Source organism: Rana temporaria, chromosome 4 (genome assembly GCF_905171775.1).
Source record: "Rana temporaria chromosome 4, aRanTem1.1, whole genome shotgun sequence".
Taxonomy (NCBI): Eukaryota; Metazoa; Chordata; class Amphibia; order Anura; family Ranidae; genus Rana; species Rana temporaria.
In genome coordinates, this window is record NC_053492.1 from 271,279,452 (window position 1) to 271,305,702 (window position 26,251).

The window sequence follows — 26,251 nt, forward strand, 5'->3', positions numbered from 1 at the left end:
GCTCAGGTCATGAGTTTTTTTTTTTGGAAAGGACACAGTGAGGAGTGCTGCTACAGTGTGACTGGTGTGTGAATGTGGGGGGTGACACTCCTGCCAGCAAAGGGGTGTCACCCTCAGTCTTTGGGGAGAAGTTATCCCCACGACCTGTGTGAATGGTGTATGAATGTACAGCAACATAATTGGGGCCTTGGCGCGGCGTTGCTGCTCCAAAGTCCTGATTGGTGGACTTGGGTAATCCAATGTGATGTGGATGTGGGGTGTGTGCTAGGGACCACAGTGGTGTGCATGCGTGCATTCTCCTTGTGTCATGATGAATGTGTGTGTTTAACGTGCAAACATGTCTTCTGTGAGGCGTCTTCTGACTGCTGCTCCCTCAGCAGACGGGGTAGCCTCGGTTAGGGGGGGATTGTGTGGTTCGGGGGTCAGGTCATCACGTAGGTCAATCTCCAGGCCCTTTCTCATGGCGTAGTTGTGCAGAATGCAACATGCACCGATGATCTGGCACACAAAGTTTGGGGAATACAACAGGGTCCCCCCGGACATATCCAGGCATCGGAAACGGGACTTCAGGAGGCCAAATGTGCGTTCCACAACTCCACGGGTACGTATGTGTGCAGCATTGTAGTTTTGTTCTCCTGGGGTTTGGGGAGTCCGGAATGGAGTCATGAGATGGGGCCTCAAGTGCATATGCCGAGTCACCTGGAAGGGAAAAGACAGGAGGATGTTAGTCGTGCATGTGCCCCTTGTGATGTCTGCATCATGGGGTCGGACAGACATGCCTGACTCCCATGTCACTCACTAACCAGCCAGCTGTCCCCGTACACGTTCTGTTCAAATTCCATTGGGATGGTGCTTTGACGGTATATGTAGCTGTCGTGGCTGGACCCTGGGTGTTTGGCACGGACGTGCCATATGAGGCATTGGGCATCGGCTATCACCTGTACGTTGATGGAATGCCAATGCTTACGATTACGGTATATGTGCTCTGTGTCACAGGGGGGCTGTAGTGCCACATGGGTGCAATCAATGGCCCCCACGGTGCGTGGGAATCTTGCAATACTGTAGAAATCCGCCATTGCCTTCTGCTGCAGATGCTCCTGGGTGGGTCTGATGAAGTGGTGGGACATGCGTTTGAGGATTGCGGGGACAACCTAGTGCACACATCTGCTCATGGAGGATTGTGACATCCCAGCCACGACTCCACTTGTACGCTGAAAAGATCCACTGGCAAGAAAATGCAGTGTTGCCAGTACCTTGACCAGTGGCTGCACTGCATGTGCACGGTGTGTCTTGCTGGTGATGTCATCATGCAGGGTTCTGGCTAATTCCAGGATGGCTTCAGGGCTGAATCTGAAGATGCGATACACCTCGGAAGCACCCATGCCAAAGATGTTCATGCGCGTGCGGTATATCCTCTCCCGTGCCCTCCTACGAGTCGGTGGATCCATTAGTAGTGCTATTTGAATAGGAAATCAATGTAAGCGCAAGATGCGTCGAGTGTAAATATGCGCCCACGATACGCCGGTGCAGAAAAGTTACGTTGGTCGGAGGAAGCCTATTTTCAGGCGTATCTTGTTCTGTGGGTACGGAACATAAATGCCCCGGCGCATATTTACACCTACGCCGCGTATCTGTAGATACGCCGGCCTAACTCTTTCTGAATCCACCTAATAGTGTTCATTTAAGCCTCAATAACACAATACTGTACAGGAGAGGAAACAGGGTAGTATCCTGAACATAGGGATGCAGGGGATTTTGTGTGACTACTACAGGGGTTCCAGCACCCGTCTTGAATAATAATATTAATAATAATAGTAACAGCACAACCTACCATTTCCAGAGCTCCTCTCAATACCCCAGAGAGGAGGTTGCAGTAGCTGAGTGTTGGTCTGCCAGATGGAAGCTCTTCCACAAAGTCTACAAGTGGATTTTTATCCAGTATGAGAGAGAATTCATTTCCACCATCATTACCGCCTATCGTAGAAGGGGTGATCCCAAGGTACATTTTAAAGGCCACCTATAATTAGAAAAATTGTCAGTTAATACCTGCTGAAAAGGTGAATATTGCAGAAGTAGGATGCCAGAAAAGAGAAGAATCTGACACACATGAATGTGTCAGATTCTTCAAAATTTTTACTGCTGCATAAAATTTTGCAGATAATAAAAAAATCATTGCTCAAAAGTTACTTTGGTAACCATAAGCATTTCTGTATTGGATTAACTTTTAAACTTACACTACTAGCTGTGGTGAAGGATCTGTTTAATTTAAAGAATACATTTATTGTAAATGGTACTGGCCGCTAAAAGTAAAATTTAAAGTGTGAAGTATTAGACCTTGAGGCATAACTGCTAAAAACATACTGTCATACAAAATAAGTGTCACCAGTTTTATAATATAGCCCCATTAATGTCTAAGAGTGCTTACTCTGCAGGCGCAGCCAGTGCTAAAGATTATTTTATCCTAGGGGAGATAAAAGGTGGAGGGGGTTTCTATGAATGTAAAGTATGTATATAAGGATGACATACCAGGTGGTCACTGTGTGGTCTTCCTAGTGATGTTTTACCTTACTTTTTAAGGCTGGATAAGAGTATAACAGGGATAAACCAATAAGTGTCCTCATTAGACATTGTGATCTATGTGCCTCTTGCACCAGTGTAATTTGTCCATGATGTGCTCCATGAATCCCGTAATGTTACAATTATTATCCACATGGCTGCAAAGCTATCCATAAAGAATTAAATGGCTTAATTAGTAATTGATGACAATACCTTAAACAAAATGAAGTACAATATTCATATTCTGCAAAGGCTTTAGTTAGATGCTTTAAAAACAGCTTTATTAGAAAGTGACATCAGATCCGTATGGGAAAAACCTGACAAACTGGTTTGTTCCTTTGAAATTTTCATGGTAACTCAAGCATATATTTGTGTGTTGAGATTGACTTTTGTCTGACTGCATTCACGTCTCTAACATCTCTATCATGGAAGCCTTGCACAAACTCCTAAAACTATGTGCAGAAAAGAAATCTGCTATCGGTTGTGGCTTTCTGACACTTCTAACAGTGGGCAGCCAGCAGTTGTTTTCACCGATTGTGTTCCAGTGTCCATGCAATGAGCACAATCTTATGTATGGTTTTATTTTTCTCTTAGCTCCAGCAATTATACTCACCATCATAGGTTACTTCTTGAGTAGCAGGACTTGGAAATTTTTTACAGGCTGCTGTCTTAACCCAGTGAAGATGTGCCCCAATGGAAACCGATGTCAAGGTCTTCATGTCTTTGTACAGCTGACACGGAATGCTCTCATAGTTCCTGGCATGTGGATTTCTATGGCCTTACTACATGGATCTTTCTATGCATGTGCCATGAGTGGCTGGCAGAACCCAAACTATATCCAGTATCTGTGTAAGTACTGTACAAATCTGAACACTGCCAGAAGCAGCTCTACAAAGTGACCTGTAACAAAACAGCGATGCCTGGCAATGAAACACAAGAGGTTGTTCTGCTTCTTCAAGCTCAATCTCAGGTATGTACAACAAAAATCTAGGTCTCTATTAAAATTGCATTTATTAATTACTTTTTAAAGTGGAGGTAAAGTCCACTTTTTTAACTTGTACCTACAGGTAAGCATATAATAGCGCTTAAAGCGGGAGTTCTCCCATAAATGTTTTTTTAACTTCGATTCCCTTAGATTGATGCTCGTTGTGTCTAGGGGAATCGGCTAGTTGTTTTAAAACTCGAGCAGTACTTACCGTAGTAGAGGGCGATCTTCTCCGCCACTTCCCGGGTATGGGTCTTCGGGACTGGGCGTTCCTTCTTGATTGACAGTCTTCCGACAGGCTTCCGACGGTCGCATCCATCTCGTCACGAGTAGCCGAAAGAAGCCGAACGTTGGTGCGGCTCTATACTGCGCCTGCGCACCGACGTTCGGCTACTTTCGGAAAATCGTGACGTGATGGATGTGACCGTCGGAAGCTTGTCGGAAGACTGTCACTCAAGAGGGAACGCCCAGTCCCGCAGCCCATACCCTGAAGTGGCGGAGAAGATCGCTCTCTAAAAAGGTAAGTACAGGTTCGATTTTAAAACAACTAGCTGATTCCCCTAGACACAACGAGCATCACTCTAAGGGTAAAAACAGCATTTTAGCGGTGAACCTCCGCTTTAACTGTAGGTACAGTGAATATCTCCTTAACTTGCACTTTTTAGGAGATATTCACACGGGATGCAGCCAGTGACGTCACCGGCGCATGCATTCTGAAGGGATGGCATACCATTGCCGTACCTTCAAATCTCCGTGCTGGGGGTTCCCATGTGCATGCATCATCATCAGTTAAAAAAAAAAAAAAATCGCAATAAATGTATATTGATTGGTTTGCGCAATATTTATAGCGTCTACAAAATAGGGGATAGATTTATGGCATTTTCATCATTTTTTTTACTAGTAATGGCAGCGATTTGCGATTTTTATCGGGCCTGCGACATTGCAGTGCCTGGACAGATCGGACACTTTTTTGGGACCATACAGCGATCAGTGCTATCAAAATGCATCGATTACTGTATAAATATCACTGGCAGGCAAGGGTTTAACACTAGGGGCGATCAAGGGGTTAAATGTGTTCCCTAGGTGTGTTTATAACTTTTCTAACTGTGAGGGGATGTGACTGACTAGAGGAGGAGTTAAATCGTTGTTCCTGCTTAGTAGGAACAGACGATCTGTTTCTCCTCCCCTGTCAGATCCCCCGCCATACATAAAAAAGGAGCCGCTGTACATATACGGCGATTCGAGCATGAGAGCTAACCTGCCGCTGTATATATGTACTGGAGCCAGTCGGGAAGTGGTTAAAAAGATAAGCAGACTGACAGATTAAAATCACAAATATAAAAAGGTAGATTTGTACATCAAAATCAATGTACATAAACACAACAAAACAGATACAGTACAATGCACCCAACAGAGGTACCTCTAAAGTCAAACCCAGCATATACTGCAGTACTAGGAGTGTAAAACAATACCTCTCAAGCTCCCAAAAAGTTGTATAAAGAGATGTGACTTGAGGGCTCTAAAAGTGGTGGTAAAGGTTTGTTTTTTATTTTCTAAATAGGTTTCTGTAAGCTAGTGAATTGTTGATTTCCCTTCTAAATGTTTTTTCTTCTTTGTCTGAATTTTTCACTTCCTGTTTCTCCTCAGTAAGCTTGCCACCATCATCCATGGGGGTTAGTCAGCCAGAACAGCTTACTGAACAGCTTACTGAGGAGGAACAGAAAGTGAGAAATTCAGACAAAGAAAACAAACATTTAGAAGGGAAATCAAAGGAAAAGGCAGGTGAACCAACAATGTACTAGCTTAAAGGAACCTATTTAGAAAATAAAAAACAAATCTTTACAACCCCTTTAAACAAAGGGGTTAAGCTTAGGCCTTGAAATTTGAACTCAATATTAGCAACCTAGTTCTACCCTCAGGAAATGTAATGACCTAGACCAGGGTTTCTCAACTCCAGTCCTCAAGGCGCCCCAACAGGTCATGTTTTCAGGATTTCCATTATTTTGTACAGGTGATTTGATCAGTTTCACTGCCTTAGTAATTACCACAGCTGTTTAATTTGAGGGAAATCCTGAAAACATGACCTGTTGGGGTGCCTTGAGGACTGGAGTTGAGAAACACTGACCTAGACCAGGGGTCTCAAACTGGCGGCCCTCCTGTTGTTGCATAACTACAAGTCCCATGAGGCATTGCAAGGCTGACAGTTACAAGCATGACTCCCACAGGCAGAGGCATGATGGGACTTGTAGTTTTGCAACAGCTGGAGGGCCACCAGTTTGAGACCCCTGACCTAGACAGTCTTTATGGCGAGCTTCTTCTGGCAAAGTTGGGGCCCTTTAAAACATTGGCGCGCAAAAAGGTGAAAATGTTTCAAGGAGGTGGCGTTCAACAGCAGTCTAGTGAACATTTAGGCCCAGTAAGTATGTAAACCCCTTAGTGCAACAATGCAGAAGGTAGGGCATGTACAAAGGGTAGATGGGGTATAAGGACCAGTATATAATGTAGCAAGGGGGGGCAAATGGAAAGCAAAGCAAATTTAGCGTTCTGGGATACTTATGGCTTGAAGCTCTGTATTTGGCTTTGATGACAGCTGCTTACTGATGGATGCAGTAGTAAGTGAGACAGACCTCTTGTAGCAAGTGTCAATGGGTTGAAGTGGCTCAGTCTAGACTGAAGGAAGTGTTAACAGCTAGTGACAAATGTAATGCAGGTCAGAGACCCTCTTACTGGATTCTTCTGCTGCAGTCCTCCAATGACAGCAAGTGGTCTGTATGGTGGGGCAGCTTCAAGCAGTGGCACAGCAGATGTGATGGTGGCTTGGACAGCAAATCTTTATTGCACATGCCAGCTTTCAGATGAGGCTCCTGGTTCCAGAATCTGACACAGCAGTTTCTCTCTGGCACTACACAGCGTGACACAGCTTAGCACAGTTTAGCCTGGCACAGCTCAGTTTGACACAGCTCGGCTCTCTCACTACTTCCAGGTTGGTGTGCTTCTCCCAACTGCCTGGCTCCTTCCTGAGCTTCTCTCCTACTCCCAGGTGCTTATGGGCCTTATAGTTGGGGCACATGAATGGCTGTAGTTAGGATCCTTCTTCAAGACTACATCTCCCAAACTGCTCCTGGCAACTGTAATCCAGTGACAGTTAGGCAATATTAATTGGCAGTGCCATCTGGACAAATAAAGTTCTGCAATTCAGTAACATTGTCCAGTGTTACATAGCCTAGAAGGCCAATCTGTTATCCATATTATATCCACTGAGATAGTTGTGATAGGCTTGTTGTGTCACACAGTAAAATGCCTTTCAGAGTCACTAGATGCAGGAATTTTGTTGGAGTTTTAGAGCAGTTTGAGATGCCTCTGAGATCATTTAGAGCTCATTGACCGGTGCATTGACATGCATTTGACCTACTTCTGAACCGCATTTGACCTCTGTTTAAATCAGAACTATACTACTCACCTTGGTTCCAGTGATGTGATGTCTTGGAGCTCCCCGCCGGGCGCTGATATCTTCAAGCGGCCAAAATATCGTTCACCAGCCAGTTTCATTAGTTAATTGGGAACGATGTTACTTCAGTGCATGCGCAGGAGTTCTCTCGCTTTCAGCTTTGCCGAATTTCTACAACGAGCTGCACAGTTCATTGTACGGAGGCGAACAGGCATGTAGGTAATTTTAATGCAGAAGAGACAAAGCATGTCTCTTCTGAATCCAAATTCATCAACATCAACGTGCGTCAAGTCAATTTTGCATTCCTATTGACTTACATGGAGTGAAAAGCAAGTTCTGATAAGAACAAAATTCCATTGACACAGGCCCTGTGTTATTGTGGCCACTGGCCAGTATGATGTTATCATGCACATACCATATTGTTCACTGCCTTTAGACTCATTTCTAGCCCTTTACTTCCCCAAAATTAGAGAGCAATAAATTACATTTCTATGAATGTATTTTATAAAAAAATAAATACATATAGTAGAGCAATACATATAGGGCCAAATTCTCAAAAACATGTGTAAATTTAGGATTATCTAACTTATGTCATTTAAGTTACGGCGCCCTAAGTTGGTGTCGTAAGTACCGTATTCTCAGTGCATTTGCGCACAAAACTGCGCCATCCTTAACTTAAGTTTCAATGCGTAAGGCGTGGTTATGGCAAGTGGGAATGAAGTGGGCGTGCTTCATTGTAATGAGCCGTGACCCCCTGCGCATGTGCAGAACTTTGGTCAGCGCAATCAGTGAGATAGGTAAAAGGCCAAGCGTACTTAGTTTGAAGATCGCCCTGTGTCTAAATAGCGCCAGTCAAACAGACTTCAATTGCAAAAGTATTTCCCTGTGTTCCCTTCCTAAAGCAAGTTGCTTCTGCTTTGAACGTTTGTCAGTGTTTGTTGGTAAGATTTGTTTGTGAGAAAAGTGTTTGTGGAGTTGGAGGGTATAGTTGGTGTTTGTTTTTGCTAATTTGTTCTTTGTTTTGATTGTTTGCCTGTTTGTTTTTGATAAGTGTTTTTTTTTTGGTGTGTTTATATTTTTTGTTTTCCTTTTTGTTTTCGAATTAATAGTAGCTGTCTGTCTATTTTTTATTTTGGCTTGTTTGTATTTTCTTTGGTGTGTGTGTGTATTGTTGTTTGTTTTTTGGGTGAGTTCCCTGTTGCTGGGTGTTGTCTGTCATGGCTCCCAAGCGCAGGAAGCTAAATTTTACACCGGCAGAGAAGCATATACTTGCTCAGGGCGTCATTAAATTTGGGCGATTTCTCCATGGCCCTGAGAGCCACAACACCACCCCGGCCAGGAGGAAGGAGATCCTTCAAAAGATCACCGATCGGATCAATGCGGCGGGGGGGGGGGAGACCAGGACCATCGCTGGAGTTCAAAAAAAAATTAATGACTTGAGGAGCGTGTCCCGGAACAAGCTGGCAACGCTGCATGCCCATACCAGGGGCACTGGAGGAGGGGGACCCTGCCCAGTCAGGATGAGTGAGGAGGAATGGGCAGTGGCCCAGTGTTTCCACCCACAGCAGGTGGTGGGCCTGCCTGGCTTTGACAATGATCCTCTTATGAGGACAGGTAATTTTTTAGAATTTCTATCTGGTGATTAGCATGTGTGGGTGGGGGAAGGGAAGATGTGCCAAGTGTGTGGATCCAACAACCTGTGATTGTTTTGTGTCCTCCCCAGATGGCCAGGAGGTTGCAGCCCCATCAGCCCAGGAGGTGGCAGCCCCATCAGCCCAGGAGGTGGCAGCCCCATCAGCCCAGGAGGTGGCAGCCCCATCAGCCCAGGAGGTGGCAGCCCCATCAGCCCAGGAGGTGCCAGCCCAATCAGCCCAGGAGGTGGCTGGCCCATCAGGTCAGGAGGTTGCTGGCCCATCAGGTCAGGAGGTTGCTGGCCCATCAGGGCAGGCTGCTGCACCACCCCCAAGACAGGCTCATGCAGAGTCCCAAGAAGGGCAGGATTCGCCATGGGAGGGGAGTGCCCACAACTCCCCTAATTTGGATGTTGAGTGGGAGGAGGATGAGGGGGAGGAAGATGACAATATTCTGATTGGGCAGGAAATAATGATGGGCCAAGATATGACCTTTGAATCATCCCCTGAGGGAACCCCACAGGCGCCCAGCAGTCAGGCCACCATCATGGGTCGCCCCTTCCAACCTTCCTCCAACATGCAGCAGCACCCATGGCTCACTCCAACTCCTCCTCCAAGGCCACAAGCCTCAGGGGCAAGTAGGAGGCCGACCCCGGAAAACAGGGGGGGGTTGGTGCGTCTGCCGGTCAGTCTGTTGAGGGACAATGTCCGGCAGACCCGCAGTCTGTCTGCAATACAAAAAACAATGACCAAGGTGGAGCGCAGCCTGGGTGCAATGAGGGAGTCACTGGGTGACGTGGCCACCAACTCCGTGGGGGTCATCACCTGTTTGTGGGACCTGAGGAACGCCACAACAGGTGTGGCCCAGGAGGTGACTGCCCTCACCCAGGCTGTGCAGGCCAATACCCGGGCTGTGCAGGCCAATACGGCTGACATTACTTCCTGTCTGACAAGGATAGCCGTTGCCTTGGAGGGAAGGCCAGCAGGAGGACAGACACCAGGGGAGGCTGCTTCCTCCCCTGTACAGTCCCCCACCCCTGAAAATACTCCCTCCCCTGCACAGTCCCCCCCTGAAAATACTCCCTCCCCTGCACAGACCCCCCCCCCCGTGAAGATCCCCCAGTCGGCCGTGGCCGTGCCCGTGCCCGTGCCCGTGGCCGTGGGCAGCCCAGAAGGAGCACTCGGCAACATCCTTAATTTGCAGGGGTACTTTTTTTTTTTTGTTTTAATTTTTTTTTACACTGTACTTATGATTTGGTTTATGTGTGTGAATGATGTGTGAATGTGGGGGGTGGCATTCCTGAAAACATAAGGGTGTCACCCTCAGTTTTGGTGGAGTAGGGATCCCCAGGACCAGGGAGAAGTCATCCTAGGTTCCTGAATGGTGTATGAATGCACAGTGACATAATTGGAGCCGTGGCGGGGCGTTACTGCTCCCAAGTACCAAAGGGGGGGGGGGGTACTTGGATCTAATCCAATTCGATGTGCATGTGATGTGTCTGTGCTAGGGACCACAGTGACGTGCATTCATGCATTCTCATTGTGAGATAATTAATGTGCGTTTTGTAACAAAAAAAAAAACATTCTCATTGGCATATAAGTAATGTGCATTTATTTTGCAAAGTAAAGATTTAAAGGTCACATAATCTCTGTGATTTGTTCTGGGCAAAGCAAAAACAAAAAGATAATTAGGATCCATTTACTGGGCAAAGATGCCTTCAGACAGTTGTCTCCTTATTGCCTGGCCCTCAGCAGACCGGGTAGAGGGGTTTGGGGGGGGGGGGGGATTGCCTGGGTGGGGGGTTAGGTCAGGACATATCTCCACATGCATGCCCCTTCTTAAAGCAAAATTGTGCAGGATGCAACATGCCCCAATAATTTGGCATACAAAGTCTGGGGAATACAATAGTGTACCCCCAGTCTTGTCAAGGCATCTAAATCTTGACTTTAGAAGGCCAAAAGTCCGCTCTACTATAGCCCGGGTCTGGATGTGCACCTCATTGAATTTCCGTTCTCCGGGTGTTTGGGGGTTCCTAAAGGGGGTCATCAGGTGGGGTCCCAACGCATATCCTGAGTCACCTGTAAGGGAAAAGACAGGAGGATATTAGTCATGCATGTGCCCCTTGTGATGTCTGCATCATGGGGGGGGCATACCTGACACCAATGTCACTCACCAATCAGCCAGCTGTCTCCATAAACGTTCATCTCAAAGTCTCTGTAGATCTTGGTCTGCCTTAGGATGTAACTATCATGGCACGAGCCGGGAAACTTGGCACAAACGTGCCAGATGAGGCCATGTGCATCTACGATAACCTGTACATTTATCGAATGCCAGCCTTTCCTATTTCTGAACAGGTGCTCAGTATCATGGGGGGGCTGTAGTGCCACATGGGTGCAGTCTATCGCCCCGATGGTCTTAGGAAAGCCAGCAATATTATAAAAGTCTGTCATGGCTTGCACACGCTGGTCCTCCTGGGTGGGCATGACAAACTGGTTGCTCATGCGCCGCAGTATGGCAGGGACCACCTGATGGAGACATTTGCTCATGGTTGACTGCACCATCCCAGCCACACCTCCAGATGCTCGCTGGAATGAGCCACTCGCTAAAAAATGGAGGGTTGCCATCACTTTTTCAAGAGGTGTCAGGGCGTAGGGTTGGGGCGATTAGATCCTCATGAAGGAGTTGGGTGATCTCCAGGATGGCCTCCCTATCAAAACGGTAGTTGCCAATCACCTCATAAGCTGGCATTTGCCAAATATCACGCCGTGGACGATAAACTCGCGCCTGTGCCCTCATCCTCCTCCTCTGTGCCCTCCTCCTCCTTTGTGCCTGTAAGGCAGCAAGTGCCGTCAAAATCATCGCTGGTCCTGGCATTTTTAAACAAATAACCTTCACAACTAGAGCTCTAACCTCTAGTCACTACCTTCAGCAAACCCTTCCACAGCATGTGTAAAATTAGGGCTGGTTTTATAATGTGGAAATTTAGTCAGAAAAACTAACAGGTGCGCACAGGGCGGAAAATACGGCACACACACTTAATTCTGAGAATCGCCCTAACTCCCTCATTTGCATCTTTGCCTATCAAAAACAGCGGCGAGCCTAGCGTAATTTGCGCCCGGGAATGCGCAGGTGTAACTAATTTAAGTACGGCTGAAAATACGGAAATGTTTGCTTAAGTCGTTTTGACGATCGTGCGCAAATATACGCGCCGTGTAAATTTAGAAAAATGGAGTTAAGTCTGCGTATCTCTTTTGAGAATTTGGCCCATAGTAATTTAATTTGGGGTAGAGTGCCGCCCAATCACTTGAGATGCTCTCCGCTCAGCTATATAAGCAACTTGAAAAGTATTATCAGTCTTGAGGCACTCCAGTCTAAGGCCTGATTCACATTACTGCGCCTCCCAGAGCGCACGGAAAATTTTGCTCTTTCCTGACATGCAGTCAAATGCTCTACTCTTTAGTAGAGTCACTTTTGACTCCCAAATGACAATGGATGCACAAATAAGTTCAGTAGTCAGCGGATCCCACCATCTGCTGCGCCTTCTACGCAGACTCACTCCCTTCATCCCAAAAAAAGACATAGCAGTCGTGGTGGGAACAATAATCAACTCCAGACCCGACTATGCAAACGCACTTTACCTAGGTCTCCCAAAGTACCAAATCGCTCGTCTACAAGTTGTCCAGAATATGGCGGCACGTCTTGTACAGGTAAAAAAAACCTGGGAATCAATATCTCCCTCCCTGAGATCCCTTCACTGGTTACCAGTAAAAGACAGAATCACGTTTAAGGCACTATGCCTAACACACAAATGTGTACAAGGCAGTGCCCCCCAATATCTATGTGAAAAATTAAAATCCCACAACCCCGATTGCGTTCTCCGTTCTACCAACCAAAATCTACTCCAGATACCTAAGGCCTGATACAAGTCCAAAAGAGAACGAAGATTTGCCGTGCAAGGACCTAGACTATGGAACGCTTTACCAACCAGCATCCGAACGGAAGTGAATCACCAGGCCTTCAGAAAAAAAATCAAAACCCATCTATTCTGAAGGCAACGTATAGGAGGAAATGGATACCAAGCACCCTGAGGCGATTCGGTTCGCATTTGTTGCGCTATATACATTTTTCATCCATTCATTCATTCATTAGGGGTGCCATTAATTCTTAATGGTACCCCACACATTGGTAAACTCAGGGTGTTTTTGGTGTGGCACAATTTTTAAAAAAACGGATGGGGACTTCTTTACCTGCATTAAAATAAATGGACTGCTCTACACGCAGCCGTACACATGTGATCCAAGGGCGGTAAAAGCATGTGATTGAGCTGTTGTTTTTTTGTTTTTTTTTACCAAGGGTTTGGTCACATGTGAGGTTTTGGGGGGGAGGGGGGTGGTTGAGCCGTTTTTTACCACCCCCAACTGCTCCACCTTTAGCTGCAGAGGCAACAACTGGGGGTGTACACATGCAGTGGCCACGGCTGGAAATATACCCCCAGATGAATGGGGCTGCACTGCAACCACCCCCCCAACTGTGTATTGCATGAGGTTGCAGTGTGGTGATGCTGCATTTAGAGAGTTAAAACAGGTGGTGAGGAAGCAACATATTGCCTCTTTATGCCTCTGAAAAAGCGATCCGAGCCTGGATTGCTTTTCAGAGGAATGGCAGTCATTTCTACTATTACGAACAAGCCCTAAAAAAAGCAGTTCTGATAGTACAGGAATAGGGGTCAGTATTTAATGTAATATACATACATGCATACACACAGACATAAAAAACACACACATAGAAACATATAAAAACAAACACACACACATATACACAAAATAAAGCACACACAAACACATGTACACACACACACATACAAACACATGTATACACACAAACATACACATGCAAACACATGTACATGTACACACACGAATATACACAGCCTAAACTATATACAGTAAAACCTTGGTTTAAAAGTAACTTGGTTTAAGAGCGTTTTGCAAGACAAGCAAAATGTTTTAATACATTTTTGCCTTGCTATACAAGCGATGTCTTGATATAAGAGTAGTGTAATGTTATAACTGAGTATAAAAAAGAAGAGAGGAGCCTCTAAGTGTAGCAATATGGTTACATTTAATGAAGGTACAACATTTAGCAACTTATTGCTACACTTAGAGGTGCCTCTTTTATACCCTGTAAAAAAATGCTTTGATATACAAGTGCTTTGGATTACAAGCATGTTTCTGAAACAAACTATGCTCGCAAACCAAGGTTTTACTGTATACACTTAAAAAGTTGCAGTACAGTACCTTCACTCACAGCTGGGTACTGTAGGGGGAGGCAGAGAGCATAGCACACACTTCTCCCTTTGCTTTCACTTTGCTGAGTGCATTCGCTGGCTGACCAAGCTCCTTCACTGATGAAATACAGTTTGGCTGGGAATCGGGAGTTTGGTCTCATCTGATAGCTTTTCTCTACCAGGATGCCACAGTACGTGGCACCCTAGTTGAGAAAGGCTGCCCTAGAGAATAAAACAGTGGTATTTCAAAACAATGCAATAATACAATACAACAATACAATACAATAAAACAATATTAATGCAATGGTTTAGGATTTCCTAAACCATTGCATTAATATTGTTGTATTGTATTATTGTGTTGTATTATTGTATTGTATTGTTGTAAAGGCTCTCACTTTTGCTTGCGTGGTGATATGTAACGTGTAGCGCAGTGGAAGTTTTTGTGCATAGGCACCCCTGATGCATGAACTTACATATGTATCATATGTATGTGCATGTACAGTATGTGGGGGTGGAGGTGGATTTTTTTTTGGGGGGGGGGGGGGATTTTAAGTGCTTTTGAATTGTAATTATTTTTTAGCTTTTTTTAACTATGCTTTCTTTTCTTTTCATCACATAAAGGACAAAAAGTGTGATAATGTTTTGGTGACATGCTCACTTTAATGATACACCAGGGGTCATTGCCCTCCAATGAATCTAATGCAGTGCAGATCACAGTGCATTTGATTATTTCCAAGCCAAAGAAAGGGAGACCCGAAAGATTAACGTTTTGCATATTGCTTTTGAATCAGCAAGAAGGGGAGGAGAGCGGACGGACATTCTTTGGGCTCCCTACCTTTTACCTGGCAGAACCTGCCACAGCAGTCCAAAACACACCCATGGCTTTTGGGATGGGGGTTACAGGGGTTGTGTAGAAACTTCCATCCAGTTAGCAATCGGTTTGCCAGATATACACACAGGGCTTTTTTTCAGGGGGAACTTGGTGGAACTGAGTTCCACCACCTCTGGCTCAGACCCTTTGGTGCCTGCTCACCACAATCACTTGTAAACACAGAAGTCTGGTTTCTGTGTTTACAAGTGACAGCTCTGCACTCTGTGTGTAACCCCCTGAACTCTGCACTGTGTATGTAATGTAATCCTGGTATTTAATGCCCCTTTAAGACCCTTCTACTGTTTGGGAAGTCTGAATGGGGTCGTGGTTGAGTTCCTGCACCTATTTTCTGAGAAAAAAAGCTCTGTATACACACACTGGCCACTGGGAGTGTGTGTAAAACCCTGCTACCAACATATTGTCATTACGTCAGTTGCAGCAAAAGGGTTAAACATGTAATAGACCAATTATTAAACTATAATTAGAGATGCTAATATTTTATTATGATTACACCTGAGTTATGGAGTACCGTAGCTGCTCTTATCTTTCAATGGCCTAAGGGAAAATACTTTAGAATAGTCATAGCTATGACAGTGTCTAGAGGTTATATTGCTTTACAGCCTGCATTAATAATGTCACTCAATAAAAAATAAAGCATTAAAAAAAAACTAACATTATTTTCATGGTAACAAATAAATACTATTGTTTTGTCTTTTTGCAAAATCTCATTAACTCTAATGTTGTTGGACTTCCAAAACCACAACAAAACTTTGCTTTTTAGGTGTAAATGTTTTAAAATAAGTTTGTGTTAGGAAAGAATGACCCCCTATTTACTTCCCGCACACATCCCACCCAGTTTTGCCCTGAACTCATATCTAGAAAGGTCTTCAGATTTTCCAGAGGAAAATGCATGTTTTGAGGTTCTCTACTATGAACTTTTAGCAGATATTTACCTACCACCATTATATATATATATTTGTTTTGATTGGACAATTGAGTAAATATCTAGATGTCTAAAGCCATAGGATGGGTCCTCTGTTCTTTGCCTCCACCTTCTAAAGAACCTCAGCCCCTCTGACACACCAGGCTGAGTGTACAAACATACATTAACACAGGAAATTACTGAAAGCAATAGTACACAGTAGTAGTGCTATATCAACAGGCACCAAACCAGGCAGTAAAGGCAAATTCAATATATTGTCAACCAGTATGGTTGGTAACTAGACAAGCATAATGGATTAAAAATGATAATAACACAATTTAGCATACAAAGTGATTATCAGTAATGCTGGGTACTCACAGGCCGAAAACGGTTGGTTTGGCAGTGTACAGCTCCTCCTCATCTGACAGAAGTCAGTCTCATGACCTGCTTCTGTCGAACGAGCATGCTTAAATTCCAGCATTCAATCAGCACTCGCAGCCAAACGCTGATCACTGTGTTCTGGGCAGTTTCCCTGTCAGAACACAAATACTCAGAGATGGCAGCACTAACATTGGATGTGTTAGTACGGTGCCCTGTACGTTTCTTTTCGTTCATCCCGCTGGGTTGACAAAAAAAATTCCATGTGTACCCAGCATTAGGACTAGGCATAAGTTGACATTTGGCATCCAGATCAGCATATACAGTAGAAAGGCCACCTCAAGTGCAGCAGTGAGCAGTATTGAAGTTTAATCTGCTGAGAGCTGGAGCTTTATTGCTAGAGTACATTTATGGTGGTAATGCTCGTTCTAGACAATTTGAGGTGTTCTTCCGAGGGCTATTGTTGGGGCCCTTTAAGAGCATTGGTGCACCTAACTAGACATGTGCACAATGAAATATTTTGTTTCGGAATTTTGGTTTCGTCCGAAAAATTTATTAATTTAGTTACTCCCGAAATTCATTTTTAATTATTTTGTTTTATTAAAAATTAATTCGTCCTAAAATCCGAATTAATTAAGATTGAATCTGTCAATTGAAGGCTTAAGGTGTATGTCAGGTGTTCTAAAAAGTTTTGACGAAGCAGCTAAACTGTACGATGCCATGATCGTACAATCTATAGTATAATTCTAATGTTGTTTGACTAATAATAATATTTAAAGCGGAGCTCCACCATAAAAAAAATATTAAAAGCCAGCAGCTACAAATACTGCAGCTGCTGACTTTTAATAAATGGACGCTTACTTGTCCTGGAGTCCAGCGATGTCGGCAGCAGAAGACGAGCAATTACTCGTCTCTCTGCTGCCCCCCACCACCATCCTTGGTGAGGGAATCAGGAAGTGAAGCATTGCGACTTCACTGCCTGATCCCCTACTGCGCATGCGTAAGACACGCTGCGCCATTCTGACTGGTCCCCTGCTGTGTTCTGGGAGCTGTGTGTTTCCCAGAACACAATGGGGGGGGGGGGGGGAGTGACGCACTACCCGCATGTCCCCGCAGAGTGTTCCCGGAAGTGGGTGCAAATACCTGTCTTAGACAGGTATCTGCACCCCCCTCCCCCCCTGAAAGGTGCCAAATGTGACACCGGAGGGGGGGAGGGTTCTGATGAGCAGAAGTTCCACTTTAGGGTGAAGCTACGCTAGCCAAAACAAAACAGAACTGAACCAGTCCTAATAAAGTCCTTAAAAGGAAATTTGTGCATAAACACAATAATAGTGACAATCTTGGTGGTGGTTTTCTTGAAAAACATCCATTGAGGGAACCAATCCAAAACTTAAAGTGACTTGCTACATTCACCTTCACCACAGTTGCAAACAATAAACGACACCCAAAAAGTGCTCAAGGTAAGGATGGCAGCTTACCAGAACACATTGACCCTTTTAATTAAAAAAGAGGCCAGTGTATGAGAATTTCTGATCTCGTCTGCATCAATTCCCTCTATCTGCCATCATCCATTATAACAACAAGCACATTACACCTCTTTTTTTAATTAAAAGGGTCAATGTGTTCTGGTAAGCTGCCATCCTTACCTTGAGCACTTTTTGGGTGTCGTTTATTGTTTGCAACTGTGGTGAAGGTGAATGTAGCAAGTCACTTTAAAGCGGGGGTTCACCCTTAGAGGGCACTTTTCCCCCTTAGATTCCTGCTCGTTTTTACTAGGGGAATCGGCTATTTATTTTAAAATATGTGCAGTACTTACCCGTTTACGAGATGCATCCTCTCCGTTGCTTCCGGGTATGGGCTTCGGGAATGGGCGTTCCTTCTTGATTGACAGGCTTCCGACGGTCGCATCCATCGCGTCACGATTTTCCGAAAGAAGCCGAACGTCGGTGCGCAGGCGCAGTATAGAGCCGCACCGACGTTCGGCTTCTTTCGGCTACGAGTGACGCGATGGATGAGACCGTCGGAAGCCTCTCGGAAGACTGTCAACCAAGAAGGAACGCCCGCTCCCGAAGACCCATACCTGGAAGCGACGGAAGAAGATGCATCTCGAAAACGGGTAAGTACGGATCATATTTTAATACAAATAGCCGATTCCCCTAGAGCAGGAAGCTAAAGGGAGAAATTTTTTTTTTTTCCAAATGGGTGAACTCCCGCTTTAAGTTTTGGATTGGTTCCCTCAATGGATGTTTTTCAAGAAAACCACCACCAAGATTGTCACTATTATTGTGTTTATGCACAAATTTCCTTTTAAGGACTTTATTAGGACTGGTTCTGTTCTGTTTTGTTTTGGCTATTGCTTTCCAAGCAGCATCACTTTATGGTTCTAGTCCCATTCAGTTGGGTATAGAGTCAATATAATAATTGGGTTTACACAGTTGTGTTCACATTTGTTTCACAACAATTACCCGTGGTTTACATGTTATTAGTGCACTCTATCATTCATTCATTTATTCTATTCGTTCAAAAAAAAAAAATTCTATAGGTTCACACACCATTTTTAGCAATTCAGATGGTGTGGGCAGGCTGGTGTTTATCACTAAATAATCAAATGTTTTTGTATTATTAATTTTTTGAGAGCCCCCATTAATATATTATTATATATAAATTTTTTTCACTACGCTTTAATTATTATTACTAGTCAAACAATATTAGAATTCTTCTATAGCCTATGGGCGGAGCATTTGACCATAATTTCCGCTTGCTGCAATCAAATGTTTTTAGCTGCTTCGTCGAATCTTCATTTCTCTATAATGTCGAATAATCTTGGACTAAAAGAGTTAGGTTAGGCACATTCAACCGCAGGTTCGATAGACACAGATCACTATTGTATCTGTCACGTTGAATCTTCTATCCATCTATATCAAAATGTCGTACATTGTGTATTCCTGACATCTGCACGTGTGCATTGTGCAATCCTGGCCTCTGCACTTTGTACATTACACATTTCTTTCCCCTGCGCTCTGTGCATTACCCACTCATGAGCCCTTTATTCTGTACATTACATACATATGGCACTCTATAAAAAAATACTTCTGATCCCTTATGATAAGCTTTAAGCAGCTCCCACTGTTAACACAATTTTGCCACACCCACAAGCTGCTTAATGTGGCTACCGTCTCAAACTGCAACTCCCAGGATTCTCAGTGCTCTATATAGAAGTCTATAGACTTGGCTCCACCCATGCTGGCTGGAGGAGAATGGTGCAGCATAACATCAGTATCTCAGTAGAGGGAGAGAAGAATAAATATTTACGAAAAGGCAAATCCACTTTGCACTACAAGTGCAAACTACAAGTGCAAAGTGCACTTGAAATTGCACTGAAAGTGCACTTGGAAGTGCAGTCGCTGTAAATCCGAAGGGTAGATCTGAAATGAGGGGAAGCTCTGATGATTTTATTATCCAATCATGTGCAAGCTAAAATGCTGTTTTTTATTTTCCTTGCGCACAAAGTATGGGGTGATTAAGATGTGCCCAGGCACATCCGGCACACCCAGTGTGCACGCCTATGCTGTCAGATATACTATTAAAATGACCAACCCAATTACCATCATAGCATTTAGTTAGGAGTTTGATCTTTACACAATGACTAATGGAACACCTAAACTCTTTCATCGTGTTTCATGTTATCTGCCACTAGACTTACCGTATTTATCGCGGTATAGCGCGCTCCCGTGTATACCGCGCACCACTAAAGTTGCCCCGAATCCTGTGGAAAAATTTTTTTTTGTACTTACAGTTTTGGTGTCTTGCGCGGCGTCCATCGGCGGCCTCGTTGGGTCGGCGTCCTTCTGCGGCTTCGGGTGTCCACTTCATCGGGTCCGGCGTCCGTCTGCGGCTTCGGGTGTCCTCTTCGTCGGGTCCGGCGTCCGTCTGCGACTTCGGGTGTCCTCTTCGTCGGGTCCGGCGTCCTCGCGTACTCCCCGCTCGTTTCCCGCGCCGAGTTTGAATACTGCGCCGACATATACAGAGCGCAGTACACTCGTGTATTGTCGGGCAAGCTCGGCAACTCTCGCGCTGACGTCCTGTACGTCCAGGACGTGAGCGCGGAAGGAGCCGAGACTGCCCAACTATACCCGAGTGTACTGCGCTCAGTATATGTCGGCGCAGTATTCAAACTCGGTGTGGGAAAGCTGGTATCGGCGTATACCGCGCACCCACGATTTTGCCCTGATTTTCAGGGCAAAAAAGTGCGCGGTATACGCCGATAAATACGGTATGTTTATTCTCTCCCACAAGGCAGTTCTGCTTAAAAATCCTGAGCCCTAAAGTGTCCCACCCAAAGAAAGGGAGTGTAAAACCAATGATACACAACCCACACCCCAGTCAGGAAATCTAAGATCAACTTTCAGGTAACAATGCAGTTACAAGGCAGAGATGTCTCAACAGTTAGGATATTATGGGATTATCCAATAATAAATGTCAAATTAGCAACATCATCAGATGCTGTGTCCTAAAAATCATATATGTATGATATTTCCATGAATCTGGAAACACTGTCCCAACAACTGTAAAATTATGCCATAATAAATTATACAGCCTAATTAGTGACGAATGACAATACCGCAACCAATAAAGAACAGTATATATTCTGTGAAATGGTTTTGATACATATTAAAATTGGGTTTACAAGAAAGTGACATGAGATCCTCATAGAAGAAAGCTTGATAAACTGGTTTCTGACTTGTTATAATGAATCCAGTATGTATTTGTGCTGGAAGAGTCAGGCCCTATTGAGACCTCAGAGGTTTGAAGCTTGAAGCTCAAAGCTCCAAAATGCTGGGGGAGAAAAAAAATCAATTATTCTCTATGGAGATGGTTTACATCTCCACTACAACTGATATGAAGCTCAAAAAAGTTCTGGAGCTTTTTTTTGTAGCTCAAATCGGGAGATCGGTGTGTTTTTTGTTCCATAGAAATGCATGTAAACCAATGGTGGCTGGTGCTCAAAATTTTGGGGGACACAAAACAAACTGAAAAATTCTTAAAAATACTGAAAAAAAAATCCATCAATTGCAGCCTCACTGTGCCCATCAATTGCAGCCTCACTGTGCCCATCAAATGCAGCCACTGTGCCCATCAATTGCAGCCACTGTGCCATCAAATGCTGTCACTGTGCCCATCAAATGCCGCCAATGTGCCCATAAAAAGTTGCCACTGTGACCCCCCCATCCGCTCGCCATCTGCCTGGCACTTACCCTATCTCGGTGATGGGTTAGGCAGAAGGTGATGGCAGTGAGCTGTGGAACCGTGCAGTGGGTCAGACAGTGGCGAGCTGTGTCCTCCCTGTGTCTCCTCCTCTCCTCCTGATAGGCATCCAATAGCAGCGCCTGTCCTTTCAGCCAATCAGGTGATGGGTAACAGACTCGCACTTCCTGATTGGTGGAGAGGTGGTTCAGTGCTAGAAAAGCGAATATTCATTTGCTTTTCTAACACACCTGGGTGGACTTCGAGCGCAATGCTTTAGGCTCAGAGTTTAATTTTTTTGAAGACTATTAGAGCCTATGGCTCTAATCAGGTACTTCAAAAATATACCCCCGCCGCTCTAATTCAGGCGCTGGCATAAGAAAAGGGGCTGGATGTCTGAACAGGGGGTGGTGGCGGCCATGGATAGATTTATGCAATGCATGAATCTATTCATTATTCATAGAGGGGGTGGCTGTGGAGAGGGGGTGGCGCCCGTGCAACCTCAATGGACCTTGATGTAAACGCTTGTAAACGTGTTTTGTCGTGTTTCCAATAGTTTTTTTTCTTAAAAACAATTATTAAATAAATAAATAAAAATAATAATAAAAATAAATAAAAAACAAACCCTAAACCTAATATTGACTCCTAATATTAAAGCAGAGTTCTGCCCACCCCCCCCCCCCCCAGCAAAGAATTAAAAGTCAGCAGCTACACATACTGTAGCTGCTGATTTTTAATATTAGGACACCTGTCCTGGAAACCAGCAATTTGGCACCCCAGCTGATGTTTCCATTGACTCTCGGGTGCTGCTGCTGCCATTCATAGTTCACTGCTGCGCATGCGCGAATAGCACTGCGCTTCATGAATGGCCCAGTGGCGGGGGACGGAAGAGAGGGGCGAACATCCCAGTGATCTCGCTCTCGGAAGTAGGGATGGGTACCTGCCAGATTTGAAAACGGAGAGGGGGGAGGAGGCAGATAAGCGGAGCTTCCACTTTTGGGTGGAAATCCACTTTAACTCCTAACCCTAATATAATCCCTAACATTAACCCCTAATCCTAATACTAAACCCTAACACTAATATTAACCCCTAATCCTAACCTAACAAAATAAAAAAATTAACCCCCAACCATAACCTTACAGAAAAAGTTAAAAAATTATAAATAAATAAATAATAATAAACAATAAATAAGAGTGGATGAAAAGCTGAAAGCCAATTATGAAACAGATAATATATTTTTCCATTGGCTAAAAAAACACCAAAGCTAAAAACCGCTTTAAAAACTCTGTACATAAAGGGTTAAAAAACTCCCAAACAAACACCTGAAAAAACGCCAGAAAAAAACTGTCAAAAATGTGACGCTCACGTGTGAATGCCATCTTACAATTTCTTGTTATATGCATGTCAATGATAAAAGTATGCATCAAGATTTGCTTTTATTTATGATTACTTGAAATATTTGATGGCAGTGGACTAGCAGTTGTAATAAACTCAATATACAGTACAGACCAAAAGTTTGGACATACCTTCTCATTCAAAGAGTTTTCTTTATTTTCATGACTAGGGATGAGCCGAACATACCCGCGTTCGGTTCGCACCAGAACGTTCGAACAGACCGACCGTTCGCGCGAACATTTAGAACCCCATTGAAGTCTATGGGACTCGAACGTTCGAATTCAAAAGTGCTCAGTTTAAAGCCCAATATTCAAGTTATTGTTGGAAAACGTCTTTGAGAACCCGGGTCTTGCCCCAGAGAACATGTATCAATGGAAAAAATTTTTTTTAAAAACTGTAGTTTTTTCTGGAGCAGCGATTTTATTGATACTTAAAGTGAAAAAAAATCAAAAATTCCTTTAAATATGGTACCTGCTGGGTGTCTATAGTAGTGGCACGTGTTTAGAAATATCCCTGCACAACATGAGATTACTCTCAGAAAAAAGTAATTTAATACTGCTTGCGGCTTTAATGTAATGTTTGGTCCCTGCAATATGTATAAAAATAGCATGAATTTCCCCGCCACCACTCCCCCCAGGTCATTACAAGACCCAGTGCCGACCCTGACCTCCCTGGGGCCCTAAGCAAAATGACATGGCACATTAAAAATGAGAATCGGGGGGGGGCTCTGATGACAGTGACATGTCACATTAAAGAAAGTTGAGAAGCGGGGGGAGGGGGTGTTCTGCTGTCGTAAATGACTCAGGCCAGCCAGCGAGTTTAGAAGCAGGGTGAGGGTGCGAAAATGACTTCTCACCAGGCGGGGCCTCTAGTAATTTGGGGGGCCCGTTGCAGCTTTGCGCGGCCCTAAGCGGCTTGCATAGTGCGCCTATAGGGAGGATCGGCCCTGACAAGACCCTTTGGCCCTATATTCTTTGAACAGCAGTATACAGGCAGTGCAAACAAGACAAGGACTGTAGGTTTGTTACGTAGAATCTGAACCATGTCATCCGGGGCCCCCTTTGAACAAATTCTGTCAAGAACTCCTGTTCTCTGAAGGCCTCCATTATTTCTGCAAGTAAAAATTTAGCAAAAAAAACTAATGTCAGCCAAGCTTTAGCTTTCTCCCCATATCTAACCCACAAACTCATCCACTGATCATAAAGTCCAAAAATCAAGTTTCGTATCGTCGTATTGCACGATCAGTTTTCCGACGTTTTCTACCACCTGTGAACGACGTTCTCATTCACGCAATATCCCTTTATACACTGCGCATGTGAGAAGCTCTGCATGACGATCGTTCTAGTGATTGCCACACCCCTTTTTAGTTGGTCAATGCAAGATGGTGAAGAGTCTGAAGACATGATGGAGGAGACACAGCAAGCTGCAACCAGGCAGGAGAGAGGCCAGGCACACACCAGGAGGAGCAGGAGGTACAAAGCCACCAACATGAGCTTCGACGAGATGGTTAAGATGGTGGCTTTTCTAAAAAAGGAGGACTACAACGGCAAAAAAGGGCCTTACAAGAACCCCAATAAACTCAAGGCCCAGATCATGGATAAGGTACGGAGGACTATCCATGCAAAATTCGGGGTGCAGAGGTCCAGGGAGCAGTTGCGCAAGAGATGGTCCGATTTAAAAATCCGAGAGCCAGAGCAGCTGGAGAGAATTCGAAGAGTCCTCAGAAGACGTAAGTAATTTTCATGTGTACTCTGAATATTTGTTTTTATTATTTTGCGGCATTTGTGCTTTTTATTGCAGGTTGTGTATATATACAGTTCAAGAATAGATGTCTCAAGGTTCATGTTTGTGGGCATAATAATTGGTTGGTCATTCTATTTAAGATCTTTTTATGTGAGACCATTTTTTTATTTAATGTAGATGTGTTATTAACTAGATTTAAATAATCCAACTTAAGTCAATATACAGTAAAAGGAGAGTATGCTCAGCACAGCAGTTGATTACACATATGGACTCGGTAGCACAATGGTTTGCATGGCCGATCCGCCCTATAGGCTCACTATGCAATTTGCTTAGGGCCCCGCAAAGCTGCGAAGGGCCCCCCAAATAACTAGAGGCCCGTCTGGTAAGAAGTAATTTTTGCCCCCTCACCCCGCTTCTCAACTCGCTGGCTGCATGGGAGAAGAGGCAAGAAGTCAGCACCCCTTGCTTCTTAATTTAATGTAAGATGTCATTTCCGACAGCAGAACACCCCTTCCCCCCACTTCTCAACTTTCTTTAATGTGACATGTCACTGTCGTCAGCGCCCCCCGCTTCTCATTTTTAATGTGCCATGTCATTTTGCTTCGGCCCCAGGGAGGTCAGGATCGGCACCGAGTGTTGGTCACAAGAACAACCTAGTTAGGGTGTCACACAGAGGTGATCCAGTGTATACTTGTTGTTTTTCCATGTAGGAAACTTGGCCAAAGATAGAGAAATGCAGCAGCTTTGGTAATGGATTAAATCCTGTGTTAAGCTTAGAAGGATTGTAAAAAACGCTTTTTAACCACTTAACCCCCGGACCATATTGCTGGTCAAAGACCAGAGCACTTTTTGCGATTCGGGACTGCGACGCTTTAACTGACAATTGCGCGGTCGTGCGACGTGGCTCCAAAACAAAATTGGCGTCCTTTTTTTCCCACAAATAGAGCTTTCTTTTGGTGGTATTTGATCACCTCTGCGGTTTTAATTTCTTGCGCTATAAACAAAAATAGAGCGACAATTTTGAAAAAAATGAATATTTTTTACTTTTTGCTGTAATAAATATCCCCCAAAAATATATAAAAAAACATTTTTTTCCTTAGTTTAGGCCGATACGTATTCTTTTTTTTTTAATTCTTTATTTTAAAGTTTTTTCATTTTCCATAATAATCCATGAGCATTATCTTGTTATTATTACAACACAAAAATACATTTCGGGTATCCATATACTCGTACCACTGCTTATACAGACTTCATAACTACAACAGAATTTCTATTTTTATACTGTTACACTTAACCACTACCTGTTATGGATAACCCCAACCTATACCTCACCTACCCATTTCCAGATCTTCCCTTATACACCCCCCTTCCACCCTTCCCTCACCTCCCCCCCCAAAAAAAACAGAACCCCAAAAAAAAAAAAAAAACATCCATGTCACTCCCGCGGTCTCCCGCCATCTCCGCCGTCTCCTCCCTCTACTCCTCCCCCTCAAGGCTCTCCTTCTCTGTATCTTATGTAGGGATTCCATATCAATCTGTACCCATCTTCTTGTTCTCTTATGCCCATGGTGAGCTTTTCCATTTGTTGAATTTCCGAGATTCTACCTAGCCATTGCTGTTTATTTGGGATATTTGTACTTTTCCACAGGATTGGGATACACGCCCTAGCTGCAACTAATAAATGTCTTAACAGAGACTTTTTGAACCTGACCACGGAGACTGTTAAGTCCAACAGTAGATACGTGGCGGGATTGCCTCCCAAGTCCACCTCCACAATATCCTTGAACGTG

The 26,251-nt window shown here is 44.3% G+C and overlaps 2 protein-coding genes across 2 annotated transcripts in view; one reads left to right on the forward strand and one right to left on the reverse strand.

Annotated features, from left to right (window-relative positions):
• Window positions 1–26,251, reverse strand: part of TRAPPC3L (trafficking protein particle complex subunit 3L) — a 113,246-nt gene that overhangs the window by 3,086 nt on the left and 83,909 nt on the right. The window contains exon 5 of the mRNA XM_040350276.1: window positions 1,832–2,017. Coding sequence (XP_040206210.1) covers window positions 1,832–2,017 — 186 coding nt within the window. The remainder of the gene's footprint in view (window positions 1–1,831; window positions 2,018–26,251) is intronic.
• The window catches only part of CALHM5 (calcium homeostasis modulator family member 5), a 50,666-nt gene continuing 26,954 nt past the window's right edge, over window positions 2,540–26,251 (forward strand). Inside the window, 2 exon segments of the mRNA XM_040350275.1 lie at window positions 2,540–3,410; window positions 3,413–3,526. Of these exon segments, the coding sequence (XP_040206209.1) occupies window positions 2,982–3,410; window positions 3,413–3,526 (543 nt within the window). The 5' untranslated portion in view covers window positions 2,540–2,981.